This window comes from Phyllostomus discolor, chromosome 3, assembly GCF_004126475.2.
Source record: "Phyllostomus discolor isolate MPI-MPIP mPhyDis1 chromosome 3, mPhyDis1.pri.v3, whole genome shotgun sequence".
NCBI lineage: Eukaryota > Metazoa > Chordata > Mammalia > Chiroptera > Phyllostomidae > Phyllostomus > Phyllostomus discolor.
This window is the reverse complement of record NC_040905.2, coordinates 210,489,566-210,507,690: the sequence shown is the minus strand read 5'-3', so window position 1 is coordinate 210,507,690 and position 18,125 is coordinate 210,489,566. Positions and strand designations below refer to the sequence as shown.

General features: G+C 65.3%; 1 protein-coding gene across 1 annotated transcript in view; it reads right to left on the bottom strand.

Annotated features, from left to right (window-relative positions):
* Positions 1 to 15,051, bottom strand: part of NCS1 (neuronal calcium sensor 1) — a 41,787-nt gene extending 26,736 nt beyond the window's left edge. Inside the window, exon 1 of the mRNA XM_028517230.2 lies at positions 14,907 to 15,051. Coding sequence (XP_028373031.1) covers positions 14,907 to 14,970 — 64 coding nt within the window. The 5' untranslated portion in view covers positions 14,971 to 15,051. The remainder of the gene's footprint in view (positions 1 to 14,906) is intronic.
* Positions 15,052 to 18,125: the final 3,074 nt, after the last annotated feature.

Sequence of the window (18,125 nt, the reverse complement as noted above, 5' to 3'; positions counted from 1 at the left end):
CGGTCCAGCTTCCCCACACTCTACAGGGCCCAGAGGGACGCCTTCCCCAGACCAGACCTCCCCGTCCTGGGTCCCCATCCTGGGGACACCCCTCTTCCCGCCCTACCCGGCAGTCCCGCCACCCTGGCTGCCTGGAAAACACGGAAGCACCCCTCTGTCCAGGGCTCTGCAGTGCCCCCTCCAACCACAGCGCAGCCTCCCACCCCTCTCTCCCCCTCCCATCTGGTCCCCACCTGGCAGCCATCCTCCCTAGTTCAGCCCCGTCCCTGTCCTCTTAGCAAGTCTCTAAGGAGAGGGGGGAGCTGTGGTGGGTCAGGGCACACCCTCCCCTCCGACTTGCCTGCCTGTCCCTCCATCCCAGGGAGAGTCACCACCTCCCCCCCCCCGCCCCGTCCAGGAGGGGCATAGCATGGTGGTCTCACGGGACCTGGATTCCCGGGTCGGCCATTCCCTTGTTGCGTGACCTGTCACCTCCCCTGCCTGGGCCTCAGTTTCCCCGTCTGTGAAAGAGGAAATGGCTCACCCTTCTGCTCACTGCAGATAGGACCTGGCTGTGCTGACTGGGAGGGGCCGCGCACCAGAGGAGGGGGACACAAGAGAGAGAATCGAGGGTCTGCGGGCGGGACTCCCCACCCACCAGGTCCTGCCACACCCAAGAGCTGTCCAGGCCTCCAGGTGGCACACGCTCCCCAGCCCCAAATCCCACCCCCGCAGCTGTGACAGAGCTGCCTGTCACAGCCCCTGGGGCCACACAACTCACTCCGGCAGTTTCCAGCAGGCAGGGCCCCCCCCCCCCCCCCCCCCGCCATACTCCAGGCTTCCCAACTCAGCCAAGCTGCTTCCCGCAGTCCCCAGGTGCCCCAGCCCCGCCCCCCACGACCACCCTGCGGACGGCAAGTCCAGGAGGGTGCACTCTCTCCTGCACGCCCATGAGGGGGCGCTGTGGGTGCAGGAGGGTGTGCCGAGCTCTGGGGCAGACCGCCCGGGCAGGTCCCAGGCACACGACCTCGGGGTGACCTTGGACAGCGGCGTCAGGCTCATCGGTGACAGGGAGCCCTCCGAAGGGCAGAGCCGCCGAGATCAGATACAACGCAAACACATGCACGGGGCCTCGAGCCCACGGCCTCCGCCTCCGCCCCTGCAATTTATTAGTCCGGGCCTCGGCCAGGGTGGGAGGGAGACAGGCGGCCCCTGCCCGCCCCACCCCTGCTTCCCATAAATGCCCAGCTGCAGGGCGGCAGGGCCCGGGGCTGGCCTGAGCTTCATCAGAAGGGAGGCCTGGCCCCCTGCCCGGAACGGCCTAGAACTCCCGGGCACTTGGGGCTGGGCTGCCCCCCAGCACGCCCCGCCCGGCTCCAGGCCCTTCTCCCCATCATGGGGGTGGGGGAGGGGGACCAGCGCCTGGCTGCGTTCGGACAGACCGTGTCCACCCAGGTCGGCAGGGAAGCGGGTGGGGCCCCGCCTGCCCTGCACACACACAGTCCCGGTCCCTGCAGGCCGGACCCGAGGACGTTGGGTGGCATCCACAGGCCGGTCACATGACCCCTGGGAGATGCCGAGTGGCGGCTGGCCCGGCACCAGCCCCTGCGTGCACGGCACTGCACGGAGGAGCCTCGCAGAGCTCGGGGGTCACGGGTGGGGCCGGGGCGGGGCTGGCTGAGTCCCGCGGTGCCTGGGACCTGCTCCTCACCGCCCTGAGCACAGGCCTGGCCGAGCTGCCCGTAGCCGCAGAAGCCACTCCCCCCGCTCCCGTGGACTTCTGTGCACCCTGAGTGACCTGGCCGACACGCTGCCCCCTCGGAGCCCCAGCCTCCCCTTCCGTCACAGGACTGCCGTCAACCAGAGGACTCGGGTCAAACGCACGGGCCCAGCCTGTGACGAGAGCGCGCCGTGGAGACGCAAGGCCATCGTGATGGCCCCGGAAGTGTCAGAACCACACCTCGGGGCAGCTGGAGAGGCAGCCGACAGGGAAAGTAGCTCAGACAGAGAAATGCAGGTGTGAGCATTTGGAGCAGGTGCCGCTGCAGAGCCCCTGGGGCAGAGGGCTGGCGCCCCCGAAAGTGGAGGGGGGGCAGGGTCCCAGGCTGCCGCCAGAAACGAGGGTTAGGTCCAACCCTTGTGTTCTAGCTCCAACATGCCCACAAAGTTTGCGTTCTGCTCCATCATGTATAGGTGTCTGCTTTACTCCAAAAATAAAGCTATAAAACACGTGGATTTCAATTACTATGTAAGTTAAAGAATTTTCCCCAAAAAAATTCTCAAGAAAAACGCAGGACAATTTGCTTTGTCTTGTGGCTTCCGGGGACAGCAAGATGAAAAGAGGTGGCATCTACCCTGGCTGGCGTAGCTCAGTGGATTGAGCGAGGGGCTGCGAACCAAAGCGTCGCAGGTTCGATTCCCAGTCAGGGCACACGCCTGGGTTGCAGGCCATGACCCCCAGCAACTGCACATTGATGTTTCTCTCTCTCTCTCCCTCCCTTCCCTCTCTAAAAATAAATAAATAAAATCTTAAAAAAAAGAAGCAGTGGCGTCTACTGGCTACACACGCACTGTGTGCCCGCCCTGGGCTTGGCACTCTGCACGCGCCTGTGAGGCGAGGCCTCTGACCGTGCCTATCACACAGATGAGGAAACTGAGGCTCCCAGAGGCGAAGCGCCCAACCCCAGGTGGAGCTGGGACCGGGGCCAGGGTGCCCATGTCATCCCACCATGGGAATGCAGTGTCTGAAACGTCACTCAAGGGCGCACACTAGGAGCCGGCCATGGGCACGTCCTGCCCGTCCCCTCAGCCGGGGGTTCCCTCAAAGAGGCTTCGAATCGTTGGTTTCTCTGACTCCCCAACAAAGAGCCGCCGGAGCTGGGGAGCAAAGGTCCTCGGTATCTGCTCATCTGCTACCGACTGGCTTGGACGGAGCGACCCACACCCAGGGGCACAGATTCCCCCACCCCCCCGCCACGGTCCAGCTGTGTGACGCTGGACAAGTCAGTGAACCTCTCTGAGCCTTGATGAGAAAACCTCCCCTAGCTACACAGCTGCGTACACAGGAAAAGACCGGAAGGAAGTGGGTGGAAGTGTTCGTGACAGTGACCTCCGAGAAGCAACCTGAGAGGCTGTGTCGTGGCCGTTTTTCTCCCGTTCTGCCCGTCCCCCGGCTGGGCTGGGGGCTCCTCGGGGTAGGACCTGTGTCTGCTTAAGTCTCTCAGCTGTTCTGCCAGCATCCAGCACACAGTAGGTGCTCAGCGTGTTTTCTTCTTGCAGAAGGCATGGCCAGGCTTGTTTGAGGTGGGTGAGTGGGGAGTACCCATGGCTACTTCTATTTCCTAAAACTTAGTCATTCCTGGTTAATAAATGCCTGTGCCCTGGTGGTTCCCCGGACTCTCCCCGCCCCCCCCCCCCCACACACACCACAAGGTAAGGCCCCAAGATCTGCCCCCCCTCAGTTCAAGCCATCTCCCCTGCCCGTCTCTGAATCTTCCAGAACTTGGCAGCGGGTCCTGGAGGAAGCGAACCAACCTTCTGCTTCCTTCGGGGCACTGGGGGAGGGCTGGTGCGAGGGACTCGTTCGGGACTCCAGGTGGAGAGCCCCTCAGATGGACCCGGTTCAGCCCAATTCCACAAACGTGTCCCTGAGAGCTGCAGAGGCTAGACACTGTGGGCGGTGGGCGGCACCGGCCCGACGGGAAGGGGCTCTTTCTGAAGGAATGGAGTCATTCCTCAGCCCCTGTGGGACCTTAGGAAACTGTATTCACTCCCTGAGCCTCAGTTTCCTCAGCTGGACAATGGGGACAGGGTGGTGACAGTCCCTTCCTCAGAGGATGGTTAGAAGGGGCAAACTAGGTTTTTCCACCCCTTCCTCCATCCAACAACCGCTGAGCACTCTTGTTGGGCCAGGCCCTGCGCTGGGCCCGGGGACCACAGGGGACAACCATGCCCCGGATGCAGGAGCTCACAGACGCGCCCAGGCCCGGTGGACTCGCACGGCACCGTGCAATGCCCGCTGTCTGGATGCCCGTCCTGGCCCGGCACCTGGCCTGGCCACACTGTTAAATGCCGGGCGGACCGCAGGTCAAGCCATCCCATCTGCCGTGTGTCCTGGCGCCTGCCGGGCGGGGCACGAGACTGGCGTTCTGCAAACGCTTCCTGAATCAGGGAGTGCTGGGTGGCCGAGGGCCCCGGCTGTCCTCCTGCCCCCGGCTGCACCCAGAGCGCTTCGCACGGCCGCCCCCGGCTGCGCAGCGGGCAGGGAGCCGCAGCCTCGCTCCTCTCCTGGGCGCTGGCGGAGGGCTGCTCGCAGTTTTAATTAAGATCGTGTTCTGCTCGGGCCCAGCGAGGGCCTCCTCTCAGGCGGGCTGGGAACAATGACCGCCCGTCATGGCCGTGTGGGCGACCGAGCCCCGGAGGGAGGCAGGACCACGGGCGAGGGGCAGGGGCCCGGCCAGCGCGGGCTCGGAGTCCCGCAGAGCTCCCTGTCTGCCCGGCGGCGCGTGCACCGCGTACTTTGGAACAGAAGGGAGGCATTCGCTTTTCCCCCACAGCGCCAAAAATAGCCGCATCTCCCGCCTTTGAGCAGGAATCTTTCGGTTGCTACAAAGAGGCAGGAACGGGAGGGGCCGGGAGGAGGGGCCAGGCTGGCTGGCTGGCTGGCTGGCGACCCGGACCCCTCCTCGTCTCCCCAGAAGGCGACAGGAGTCTGGGGTCCTTGCTCGGCCTGTCCTGCTGAGGGCCAGCCGCCCAGTGCCTGATTTCTCAGGGGCCCCGGACGCAGCAAACCCTCCACCCCCCAGCCCAGCAGGCACGAGTGGGCTGGAGGAAAACGGAAAGGAGGGACCCAAGATGGATGAGAAGAAAGTTCATTCCCTCGTTAGCTTGTTCGTGTATGCATCAGATTTTTCACTTGTTCCTACCAATCGCACCGGTCTCTCTGTTCTAGGAGCTGGGATGCGGCCGTGAACCAGGCAACGACGAGACGCGGCCCCTCCTCATGGTGCTAAAGGCGGGTGGGAAGGGGGCGAGTTAAACGTGTCCTTGCCCACAGACGGGGAAGGTCACTGTCACCTCCCGTGGAAGGAGCCGTTGGGCGCTGGCGCAAGCTGAGTGTGTGGGTGAGGGCAGGTCCTGCGCTCGGGGGACGAGGCAGATGGGGGCGTCGCCCAGGCCATGGACCCTCACTCGCCCCGGCAGCAGGCCCACAGCAGACATTGTCCCTTGGAGGTGGGGGGAGGCCACCAGGACTCCAAGCTGGGGTTCCAGCCCAGGGTGTGCCCGGCCCTTCGGCCAGTGTTCCCACGCTCACGCTGTCCCCAGTCCTGGGAGGCGGCAGGGTCCTCTCGGCCCATTTGACAGATGCGCTGAGGAGGCTCAAGTGGAAGAGCCTGGCTGAGGCCCCGGAGCTGACAAGAGGGGCAGGGACTCGAACCCAGGCCCGGCCGGTCCCCAGCAGGAACTCTGGCACTGCACACCAGTCTGACAAGCCACCAGGAAGCCGCAGAGGCTCAGCGTTGGCAGCGGTCACAAGGCTGGGATGTGGGGATGGGTGGATTGGAACCCAGCTTGGTCTGTCTCCAAATCCAGGGCCCCTCGGGTTCCCACAGCAGCTCCCTCGTTTAAAAAAAAAAAAAAGGAGGCCACTTTCTGTCCCCAAAAGGCCAGAGCAGTGGGGAAGCCGGAGGAGGCTGGAGGGAGAGACTTTGAGGCCGTCTCCCAGCCAAAGAGTCAAGCCTGAAATAAAAGCGGAAAGCTATTTCTGCCCTGGGTTAAACATTCCTCAAAACCACATTCCTCCGGCCCTCCCCCTTCTCCCCGGCCAGGGAATCCAAGCTGGTGGCCCGGACGCCCCGCCAGCTTCCTGGGGCCACCTTGCGAGAGACAGGAAGGCCACCGCCAGCAGCGGCCCCGCATCCCTTCCTGGGCAGCCCAGGCTGGGGCCCGCTCAGCAGGGAGCACCCCCGCCCAGAGGGCACCCCCAGGGTGCTCTGGGGCTGCAAAAAGCTGACCGCCTGCCTGTCTCACAGAGAACAAGGACAGGGCAGGCTGGGGGGGGGGGATGGCGAACGGAGGCCCAGCGAGGGGCAGCCGAAGGCCACGGCAGAGCAGGCTGGGCCAGGACCCCAAACTCTGGCTCCCTGGCAACTCCCTGGCCCATCAGATTGCAGGTCAGAGGCGCCCAGGGGTGGGTTCCCATCCCGGTCCGCCAAGGAGCACAACAGCAGCATGTGGTCAAGTGCTCTGGAAAGCCCAGAGCCTTCCCGAGTGGTGCCCAGGCCCACCCAGTGCGAGCACCGGGCCGGGCACTGCGGGCAGTCCCCCAGGTCCCGAGGTCCCACCTGTCACTGTGCACCTGCGAGGACTCGGGCACCCCGAAGGCACAGGGCCTTGCCAGGCGTGAGCAGGGCAGGAGGACGGGCCAGGGCGACCAGGGGCCATGGCTCTCCACGGCCTCAGCCTCGGCTGCCCTCTGCCTCCAAGACCCAGCCCCCAGGCTCCCCAAGAGTGGGGGGTGAGGGGGTGCCAACACTTTCTCATGGGCTCACAGGTTGGGAGGATTTGGTGGGGTCGACACCATACTGGCACGTGGTCAGCACCCAAGGGTCTGCCAGGATGGGCAGAGGCGGAGCAGCCGCCCCCTGCATGCTCCTACTTCTCGCCACGCTTCTGCCGCCTTCCCAGAAGGCCTCGGCTCGGCCCCCTCCCCAGAGGAAGCGGAGCCCAGGCTGCCCCGAAACCCCGTGGGGATTGGAGCACTCGGGGGGCCTGGAGGGCTGTGTGCTCCCAGCCAGAAGGACCCACCCGCTGTCCAGCCTCACATCCTGCCAGGAAGCCAGGGTGCCAGGCCAGTGTCTGCCGTTCCAGCAGCTGCTTGAATGCCTCCTGTGACGGGGCGCTCACTACCCTCTGTGGCAGCTCTAAGGTTCCAAGGCTCATAGAGATGGTGGGAGCTGGGCGTGTGGCAGGGGGGCGGTGTCCAGATGAACACCAGAGCCTGAGCCCCGCCCTGTCCCCTGGCTGGGAGGCCGGGGCATGTCCCTGACCTGCCTGGGCCCCCCTTTCTTCGTCTGTGAAATGGTCATGTCCCCCTCCTCCCAGGGTTGTGGTGAGACCAAGGGGGAGCCTGCACTCAGCTCGCCTGGCACCAAGGACCTGCCTGGCAAGTGGAAGTCGTCATTACTGTCATTGCTCCCCACGCTATCTCACCCTCCCGCCCCCCGCCCGAGGACCACCGTGGCCAGGGCGGAAGTGGCAGCCACGTCGTCGGGTCCCAGAGCAGGCAGCCGAGCGATTGGCGTTTGATCCGGGCTGGTGGCCCGTCGGTGCCTCCCACCCGAGCGCCCCGCCCCCAACACACGGCTACGTTCACGCAGAGCTGCACACACGGTGCGCACGCTCAGGCACAGACGTGCCAGCTCATCACTCCTGACACGCGCCACGACCCCGTCCCTCACACTCGGAGCATGCCCACGGGCACCCACCCCACCCGCCCGCCCACACAGGCACCCACACTCACGGGCACACCTCCACCGTGGAGGTGTGCTCTCAGCACCGCCCCCCCCACCCACAAGGGGCCCCTCGCCACCACCCGGGGGCAAACTCCAGCTGCGCCGCTCTCCAGGCATGCGGCCTTGGGCCAGCTCTGGTCCCCTCTGAGCCTCAGTGTCCTCATCTGTGAAATGGGAACCCCACCGGGCCCCTGGGGGCAGCGGGGGATGAATGCACGTGAACCAGGCCTGGACCGCACAACTGTGCTTCACGGCAGACTCCCACCACGGCGACAGCCCAGCCTGGCACCGAGGCCTCGTGGGAGCCAGGTCCCCCCTCACCGCAGATGGGCTCAGGGGCGCCGCCGGCAGGAGCCGCCCAACTCGGAGCCGCACGTCACACACGGCAGCCGCGCTGCGGCGGTACCATCTCCCCCAGCTCGCAGACGAGGACGCCAATGCGTGAGGAGACCGGGACCTGTTCCCGTGGCCCAGACAGCCGCCAGATGCCACAGCCCAGGCACGCTCCGTCTGGGGGCCCAGGTGCAGCCTCCCCACGCACGCCGCACCTCGCCGTCTGGCAGCCCGAGCGCCGCAGAAGGGGAGCTGAGCCCCGGGGGGCACTCCACAATCCTAGAGTCGCTATCTGGGCCACAAGGCATTCTGGGAGGGAAGCCCAGGCAGGGGTGTCTCCAGCCCTCTGAGCCCACGGGCGCGAGGGATCCTAAAACCCAGCAGCACTCCAGAGCGGGCCCTCCTTTCGACCACGTGAGTGAGGTGGCGGGGGAAGGGAGGGCGGGGGTGGGGTGCGATGCAGACCAGTGCAGCTGTCAACCAGCCAGGCCAGGCCCAGGGACTGTCCACAGTTGCCACTCCCTGCCAGTGCAGCCAAAGACCTGTGACAGCTCGCCCTGGGGCCACCCGGGGCCACGGCCCACTGTCTCCAGACTCTGAGGGCCACGCAGCCCCCTGGCACGGATGACATGCCGGTCCCTGTGCCCACCCAAGGGAAAAGCACTGTCGCCTGCCCCCACCCGACACATGAGCCACCCAGCGCTCGGGGGTGGGGAGGGGGCCCTCGCCAGAGTCACACAGCCAGGGAAACGACAAGCCGGCCTTCAAGCCCTCAGCGCTGCTGCCCTGCCCCTGGCGGGGAACCTGGCCCCGATATCAAGGTCCCTGGGAACTGGGCACGTCCATTTGCGCGTCTCTGCCCTGATAAAGAGGCCACACCCAGGGCGCACAGAGCGTTTCAGCCTGCAGTCATAGTAAAGGGGACAATCTGTTTTTGTGGGGTTTTTTAAAATCTGACAGCAAGAGATATTTAGGACAAGATGAACCACAGCAGAAAAAACGTCAACAAAGAAAGCAAGACATCCCCCCACCTGGACCCCAAAAGCACAGTGGGGGGCGCCGGAGAGAGGCACTAAATCTGTCCCTGCCCCACATTTGCCCTGTGACTTGGGAGGGAGATTTCACTTTTCTGGTGCTCGATCTATCCATTTGTAATCCATTTGGGCCACGTGACCCCCCCAGTCTCCTCCAGCTCGAAGCTTCTAGGATTCCGGGCAGCGGTAATCAAGGAAATGAACGTTGACACAGTGACTTTCTTCCCCGGGAAGTTGGCAAGGGCGAGGCAAAACACTGACACTCAGTGCTGGCAAGGAGGCAGGGAAACGGGCAGCTGGTCCACTTTCTCCCACGATGTAAGTGGGAACATGCTTTCTGGAGAGCAAAGTAACAATGTTTCAATCAGGAGCATTGCAAGATGTCCCCAGCCTCTGAGGGAATCTACCTTTAAGACGAGATAGGTGCAAAGACTCTGGCCCCAACGAGGTTTATGTTATAAAAGCAACATACTATCCGATGGCAGGGGATCAAATGAAATGTTGCATTCCTATGTCGCACCACTTAAAAATCACTTTTAGAAGAACGGTTAATGGCACAGGCCGACATTCACAATCCTCAGGTTGCAATAAGGTAGAAAAGAAAAAGCATGTAATCCCAAGTATACGGGAAAATGTAACCTGTGTATCAAGTCCTGTTCTGTCTTCCTCCTGAACACATTCATTCAAAATCCGTCCTGGGCCCCATCCCCACCGACACCCCAAACCCCGGCCTTGATGACAACCCCCTCCTCCAACCCATTCTCTGGACGACAGGCAAAACCCACCTCCAAACCCCAATCCAGCAGGTCCCGACCACCTCCGTCCATGTCCCCCATCTCGAAAAATGTCCAAATCCCTTCCTACGGGACCCTTGGCCGGGGGCTGACAGGTGCGTCCAGGCCTGGTGGCCGGCTGCATGTCCCACTGCCCACAACCTGCCCCACAGGGGCTTGGGCCTGGCCTTGGGGGCAGAGGAAGCTGGGTCCAACCCCAAGGACACGGCCAGGAGAAAGTGCTTTTACCTGGCACTGTGAGATGCGAGGTGCCAGAGCTCTCTGGGGCTGGGGCTTGACTTGAACCAGGTCAAGTTTAACACGGAGCTAGAGGAGGCGAAAGGAGCCAGGTCAAGTTTAACACGGAGCTGGAGGAGGCGGAAGGAGCCAGGACAGGGTGAGTTGGCTTTGTGACCCCAGCGAGTCCCTGCCCCTCTGGTCGCCTGCGCTTCTCTCAACGAGGGGCCAGGACGTACACCCATCCAGACCGTTCTGCTCTGGGAGACAGAGGACTCGCGTCCTAAAGCCATTGCCACCAGGAGAGGTTCAAGGGTTCCCTGAGAGCCAGGCACTACGCTAAACCCTCACGCACCCCCAGTCCTCCCCACCTTTGGGGCCACCCTTTCTGCCCCACATCCTGGACCTCACAGCACGCCCCCCATTTGGATCCCCGGAGTCACAGGACCAGGTGTCACGGATGAGCAAAGCCATGCTCAGAGAGGGTGAGCGGCCTGCCCGGAGTCACGGAGCCTGAGCGGGACCCAGCCCCACTCTCCAGGACGCTGAGTTCTGTCCCGACAACGGACTCCATGTTTCTCGCCCGGTGCAGTGTCAGGGTCCAGCCTCGACCCCTCCTGCCTGCCGCCGCTCTGGGGACCCTTCTGAGACAGGAAGCAGGCTTCCGCGCCTTAGCCCCAGCGCACGGGATGCGCCCTCCCTCCGGGCCCTGCCCCTCCTGGGCCGCTTACCCCGGGCTCACGGCCTCTCCAACGAGCTGGGTGAAAGTAGGCCAGAACAGACCTTAAAAAAAAAAACTGGCTCTGAGGCCTTCCACACCCCGACACCGTCGCTTGTCCCAAGATGGGTGCCAGGCTCGCCTCCAGCCACGGCTCTGCCTCGCCCCCTCTGGTGGAGCCGAGCTGGTGTGGGGTGATGGGGGGGAGGGTGACCAGAGAATATCCCTTATCCTGCGGGAGGGGCCTTCAGGGCACCCCTCCCAAAGCCCGAGAGACCCTAGCGTTCAGCCAGTGACACCCGGCCGCTCTCAACCCAACTCCCGCCCCCAGCAGGGGTCCCCTTGTCCCCGGGGCAGCAGGGGGGTGTGCAGAGGCCTTAGCTACCACCTGAGGACGATGCTTGTCGCGTCTACAAGCAGGGTGTGCCGGACACCGTTCCGGGCATCAGGAAAGAGGCCAGAGAGACTCAAGGTTGGCGAGCAAGGTCAAGGCAGAGCCTGGGCCATCCAAGGGCAACCAGGAGGAGGTGACCTAAGGAGAACCATGAGCACAGTGCGGGGAGGATGAGGAAGAGAGGGTGGGCGGGGGTTTATGTCTCTTGGGGAGGCTGCCCAGGGCCCGGACGCCTGGAACCAGATGCAGCTCGGGCGGCAGCAGACGGCTTGGCTCCTCCGGCTGGTTTTCCGGTCCCCCTGGCCGCTCCCCGCCCGAGGGCAGGCGCGACACCTCTCTGGTCGGCCTCCATCCCCGTGCCCGGCCCAGAGCGGGTGCTCAGCGAAAGGTGGGTCGGGGCGGCCTGAGAATGAGCAAGAGCCGGGGACGAGGGGAGCCGCGGCGGAAGGAACAAGACCCTGCTGAGATTCGGGCAAACCGAAGAGCCCGGCTTTCTTTCCGTGGGCGCCGGACACGGAGACCAGGGCCAGGGTCAACGCCCCGGTGGACAGATGAGCTTCGTCCACAAGACCAAGCACCCAAGGCCAGTTCGGAGGAAGCTGGACTGTGTCGTCTACACGGCAATGCTGGGGACAATCACGGACACGCCTCCTCGCAACCTTGACAAGTCACGCATTATGGACAGCCCCCGACCACCTGCCTCGCACGAGGCTGGCTGTACCCTGCGGACGCTTACACGTGCCCTAGGGGTCGGGCACCAGGAGCACGCCCGTCCTGCAGATGAGGAAACCGAGGCTCGGTTAAGCGAGGGGCCGGCCTGTCCCACAGTCCGGGCACGGAGGTCTCACCGACAAGTGGGGAGAAAGTGGGCCAGACTCCCACAGGAGCAGTTTTTGAGGCGCACTGGCTGCTGCTGCTCTGAGTCCCGGCTGGGCGGGGACCCCCACCTCTCTGGAACCTTCCTGTGGCTCCCGGATGCGAACCATGCCAGGAGGGGGCAGGACGGGGGCACGAGGCACTGACCACTTATAGCATCTCATCTGCAGAGGGGGAAAAAATCTCCAAGACGGTGCAAAGCCCGAACGGCGCAGGGCTGCGGCCATGCGGAATCCAGGTGTGTCTAGCAAGGGCCACACCGCGGAGCTTTTAGACCGTGCTCTGCTCGCTCACACACACAGACCAGTGGGACAGTCTTTCCTTGTGGGGGGGGGGGGTTCACCACCAAGGCTGGCGGCCAGGACTGAGTCGGGCGATGCCCTCCAGGCTCCCCTCGGGGCCCCGAGCTGCGCTGCAGCCAGCCCTGTAGCCTCGGACCCCAGGGGACGCTTCTTCTACCCGCCAGAACCCCCGAAACAGTTGTGGGTCTTCCCCTGCGGCTCCCGGGAACCCAGAGATACAGGACGGACCCCTGTCAGGGACTCGAGTTCCTGGGTGCGGACAAGGCCTGAAGGATCGGAAGTCTGGGATGGCCACCTGACCCGGGCACCTTGGCGCTGAGCAAGCTCTCCGGGGGGTCCTGACACTCGGGACTCCTTCCTGCACGCTCCCCTCCTGACCCCCCACCCCCACCCCTCCCCACACACAGTGCCCTGACAAGGAGCAGAGGGCCCACTCCCCACCAGCAGGAGGCCCACCGGGGGCCTTAGAACAAGCTGGACGCTGCCTCCGCGCTTTGGGCTGGGACTTCCCCTTCCACAGCTACCGGTGCACCTGGTCCGTGCCAGCACAGCCGCACGGCCAGAGCCCGCACCGAGGGAGCTGGCGCCAGCAAGGGGCACGCGGGCGGCAAAGCAGGCCCCACCGCGCCGCCCCTAATAAGGGCGCGAGGAAAGGAACCCGGCTGACTCGCTCCCTGACAGAAACTGTTCCACGTCTCCAAAGGCCTTTAAAAATAGCCCAGCCCAGCACCCCCAGGCCGGCTCCTAACAGGGTCTTGTTGACGCAACGTCTCCCAGAACGGGCCGATGGGCCTGGGGAGAGGGGGGTGGACCGAAGGACTTGCCAAGGCCCCTTCCCAGGGGGCTCAGAGCAGAAACCCACACGGGGTGCACAGAAGAAGAGCCCCCCTGACTTCTCGGCGTGAGCTCTGAGACGTGTAACTTTGGAGACAGGCCTGCGTGCAAGTCCTGGTACCACCTAGCGACCGGCAGGCCGTTCACCTGTCCCAGCCTTGGTCTCCCCATCTGTAGAAGGGGACAGCACCCGCGCTCCCCACGCCCAGGGCTGCTGGGAGGACGCGAGGTGCTAACCATGCAGAACTCGGTGTGTGACGTGCCCAGAAGGCAGAGAGCCTGGTTTCCTGTGGCTCACAGGCAGCTCCCCTGCCCCAGCACGATGGGGGCCCCCAGTGCAGCCCAGGCCCACATTCCCCCGAGAAGCCCACCGCACCCTCTGCCTCCCTGGGCACAGGAGCCCGGGAAGTACCCCTGCAGCCCAGCCCGCCTGCTGACAGCTGTGGGCCGCATCTGGACGAGCCCGAAGGAAGGCCCAGCAAACCTCCCAAAACAGCAGCCAGACTGGGGAGGCCCCCGCCCTGGATAGAGGATAAGAGCAACGAGGAAGGAGCCCCTGGTCCTCGCTCGGAGCCTCCCCATTTGAGGAGCAGCTCCCCGGGGTTACGAGCTCCTTGCTGCAGCATTCCACGGGGGAAGGGCCGGGACCTCTCAGCCGACCAGCGCCCACTCAGGAAAGCCCCCTTTGCTCCAAGCACATGGGGGCGAGGGGCCCGGAGCTGCAGCCTGGGCTTGGACAGACCCGCAAACGTGCCCGGAAGACCCAGGGAGGAGGGTGTGTGCGCAGAGCCGGCGGGGAGCAGGGGTTGTGCAATGCACCAGCGGAACCTGCCTCCCAGTCCTCCATCATCTCGCGGGGCTGTCTGACCCAGGGAGGGTGCAGGGGGCTTGGACTGGGCTCCGAATTCCAGCCCAAGGCCAGGGCCACGGCCTCCCTTCAAGGCAGACCCACGGGCAGCGGCCCTGCCAGAGGACGGGCCGTCCCTCGTCCCATCCCCCAAAATGAAAACGGGTGGGTCAGGACCCAGTGCTTCAGCCCCCCCCCCCGCCTGCCAGAGCATCTCCCAAGAGGCTGCAGGGGGGAGAGAAGCAGGGTATGGAGAACCTGGAGGTGCAGGGGGCTGTGGCGCTGGGAGGTGGGGAGACACACTGGGGTGTACCTAGAGAAAGAAGGCTGATACTAACAGACCCTCCTCTTAGGGATGACCCCAGAGGGTTACACGATGAGCCCGGCCAGGTCACCCACGGCTGCATACACCCATTCCCCAGTTTGGCTTATGGAGGGAGAAGGGAGGAGACGGATGTGGGAGCCAAGAAGTCAGCCTGTAAATACAACAGGGCGCCTGGGACCCTGGGCCGCCCCCGCTGCCACGAGTCTCTGACAGGCCGCCGCCGCCGCCCGACACACAGGATCGCGGCCTGGGAGGGGGCGACAGGCCAACCTCGCAGCAGCAGCGGCGGCGGCAGCGGCGGTGGCATCGTGATGCATGAATCACCCGCCTCGCCACGCTTGTGCCATCGGCTCCCCGCAGCCGGAACCACCTCGCAACCGGGCGCCCCCTGCCGGGACCACCGCCCCCGGCCCGCGCACGCCCCTGCCCTTCCCGACAGCTGCAGAGAGGGGCCTGCGGGTGGGTTAGGGCTTTCCGTCTCGGCCAGGGGATGGCCCCGCGCACCCTGACAGGCGACACACGGCCGGGCGTGGGGTGCTGGATGCCCTAGAACAAAAGGGCTAAGTGTGCGGCTGGGGCCACAGCCCGGGGCTTCCGAGCGGCCGGGGCAAAGGCAGGGCAGGGGACGGCCGAGAGAGGGCTGCGGCGCGCCGGCGCGCAAAGCGGGCCCGGAGCCGGGACGAAGGGGCTGGGGGCGACGGGGCTGGGGGGAGGGGCGGGGGTCCGCGGCGCGCACTCACAGTAGGTTTTCCTGGTCAGCTCCTCCACAACTTCGGGCTTCAACTTGCTGTTGGATTTCCCCATCCTCGGCGGCCGCGGCCCCCGCCCCCGGGCCGGACCCCGGCGGGACGCCCAGAGGGAGCGACTCGGCGGGCGCGGGCCGGGGCGGCTGGGGCGGGGCGCGCGGAGGCCGGCGGCCGGGCTGGGCCGAGCCCCGGCCGCGCCTTTGTCTGCGCCGTGCCCGCGCGGCCCGGGCGCGGGCTCCGGTGCGCTGCGCTGCGCTGCGCGGCTGGCGGCGCCTGGGCCGCCCTGGGCGCGGCGCGGGGCCCGGGACGCGGGGCAGCCGCCGGGCAGGCCCAGCCGTCCGTCGGCCGCCGCCCTCTCTGAGCGCCGCGGCGCGAGCTGCGCTGGGCCGGGCGCCGGCGCGGCCGCGGTGTTGCCCGGTCGTCCCTGGTTACTGGGCTCCGCGGCACATGCTCGCTGCTGCGCTCTCTGCGCCGCCGCCCCTGCGCTCCCCGCCTCCCGCCTCCCGCCTCCCGCCTCCCGCCCGCACCAGCGCGCCAGGGGTGGACCCGGAGCCGCCACTCATCTTCGGGCGCCACCTCCCGCCCCGCACCCGCCCCACCGGGCCTGCGCCTGCGGAACCTCGGCCCCGCGAGCGCAGAGCCGCGGCGGCGAGGGGCTCCCCTTGCCTCTCCGCGCCCCGGGGCCGCAGCGGAGGCCACCCCTCCACCCGCCTTGAGTCGGTCTGGGGCGCTCCGGAGGGCTGCCCCCCACCCCCAACACACACCCCAAGGAGCGGGCCCGGCCCAGAAGATCTGACGTGAATGAGGCCAAGTGTGTGCCCGGCGAAATTCATTCATTCGACACGGATTAGTGGGGCGCTGGGGACACAGCAGCGGACAGTACAGGCGAACGGGGGTGGGGGTGGGGGCGGGGCGGTCACTGCTCTTCAGGATGTCAGAGATGATGGTGGGGGCGCCTACCACAGCCTGGGGGAAGGTGACCTCCGAGCCTCGGGGGAGGAGGTGGGTGATCGAGGCCCAGGAAGCCTGGAGGAGGGAAGGAGGCCTGAGCCCAGGGGAGACTTCTCCCTGCAGGGAGCTCCAGGGTCGGGGCAGGTGGGATCAGAGGCCAGAGAGAACGGGGAGGGCCAGGGGGCAGGCCTACCCCCGCTCCAAGGAGCCGAGCCTCTGGAATTTCGGGCGGGAGGTGCCAGGGTCAGACCCGCCTTCTCTGCTTCTCCGGCCTCGCTGCGGTGTGCGCGAGCAGGCAGCAGGCGTGGGGCGGGAGCTGAGGCCCGGCCCGGGCCCGGCCCCACCTGGATGCGCAGAGCCTGGGGGTTAGGGGAGGTCCGGCCAGGGGAGGAGCCTGCCCAGCCACCCCTGGCCACCGCGCCTACCAGGTCAGCGCTTTGGGACTCTCCCTACCCCACTCCCAGCTTTGTTTTACTCCTCGGCAGCCACGGCAGACCTAACCACGTTGTTTCATTGCTGTGCTGCCGCCGTCTCCTCCTCTGGAATAGCGCCCCCCACCGGTGCAGGGATGCTCGCCTTGTTTGGAGTTGTGTCTCCCGCCCCTGCAAGGCCCGGGGCTTGCCGTGGCCCCTCCACTGGCCTGGAGCACGAGGGAGGGAGGACGGTGCCCGGGGCTTGAGAGGGCCGATGGGGCCGCGGTCAGGTGCGGATGGGGTCTCTCTCTCTCCCGTCAGACCCCAGGGTCCCGGGGAGCACAGAGGAGCTGTGCCGAGCGTGATTGGTTCTCGACCCCCAAACACCACCCCCACCGCCACGCAGGCTCCCTTCTGGCTTTGCCCCAGGCCCCGGGGGCCGGCTGGTGAGGGAGGACCTACTGTCCAGCCAGCGCTGGTTCTACAAGGGAAGTTGAGGATGGGGAGGGCACGGGCCCCAAGAACCGGCGCTGGGTCACAGCTGGAGGGACCCCGTCTCCGCTTGGGAACAGGACTGCCCAACTGCGGGGACACCGACTCAGAATGGACACCAGTGGGGGGCCCACGGCGAGGGGCTCCGAGTCGGCCAGGCCGGCCTGGGCATCCTGCCTGGGAGGCCGGGAGTCTGCAATGTCCACCTGTGGAGAACAGTGACAGCACTGAAGACCTACAGGAACCCAGGTGCCCCTGAATATGTCCCGCCCACTGCCCAGGTGCCAGGCGCTGCCGTGACCGAGGTGGTCCTCATCCTTGGGCAGCTCACAAACCTCCCCCCCCCCCCCGCCTGCCTCCCACTGGTGACAAACTCCACAAGGGGAACAGAGAGGGCCCCGGGGGACCGGGCACAGAGACACCTGTTGGGGGAGCCAGGGAGGTTCCTGGGGGCTGCCCTGGAGGTTACAGCTTATCCAGGGGAGGGCAACACAACAATAAACAGAAGTGCAGGGTGTCAGAAAACATAAAACTGAGGCAGGGGAGGGGCGGGGCAGGGGCGGGGCAGGAGAGGCTCGCCGAGAAGGGGCTGTTCGAACCCGGACCCGGGGAAGAGGGAAGCCTGCGGAGGGCCCCCTCAGGCCACCTTTCCTGCCCCGTCTCCCGGTCCCTCTGGGCAGCGGCCAGCCCCGCTGGGCCCTGCGGGAAGTCGCTGCACCCGCACCCACGTGGCCACTGAGACGTGACCCGTGAGCTGCCCGCACAGAATGCACACCGGGCTTTGAAGGGTTGTACACAGCAGAGAGAATAAAATGGAGCTCATTCATATTTTTTTAAAAAAATAGGATTGTGCCCTGGCTGGTGTGGCTCAGTGGGTTGAGTGCTGGCCTGAGAGCCACGGGGCATCGCCAGTTCGATTCCTGGTCGAGTCGTGTGCCTGGGCTGCGGGCCAGGTGCCCAGTCGGGGGTGCGGAAGGCAGCCACACACGGATGTTTCTCTCCCTCTCTTTCTCCCTCCCTTCCCCGCTCTCTAGAAATAAATAAATAAACAAAATCTTTAAAAAATATGTGATTATATATTACACTGATGGGTTTTGATATAGATGAACTTTATTATTAATAATGTATTCCACTTGTTTCTCTTAATATTTTTTTAAGATTTATTTCTTTATTTTTAGAGAGAGAGAAAGAGAGAGAGAGAGAGAGAAACATCCATGTGTGGTTGCTGTGGGCCGTGGCCTGCAACCCAGGCACGTGTCCTGACTGGGAATCGAACCTGCGATGCCTGGTTCGCAGCCCCTCACTCAATCCACTGAGCTACGCCAGCCAGGGCTGTTTCTCTTAATATTTTTTAAGT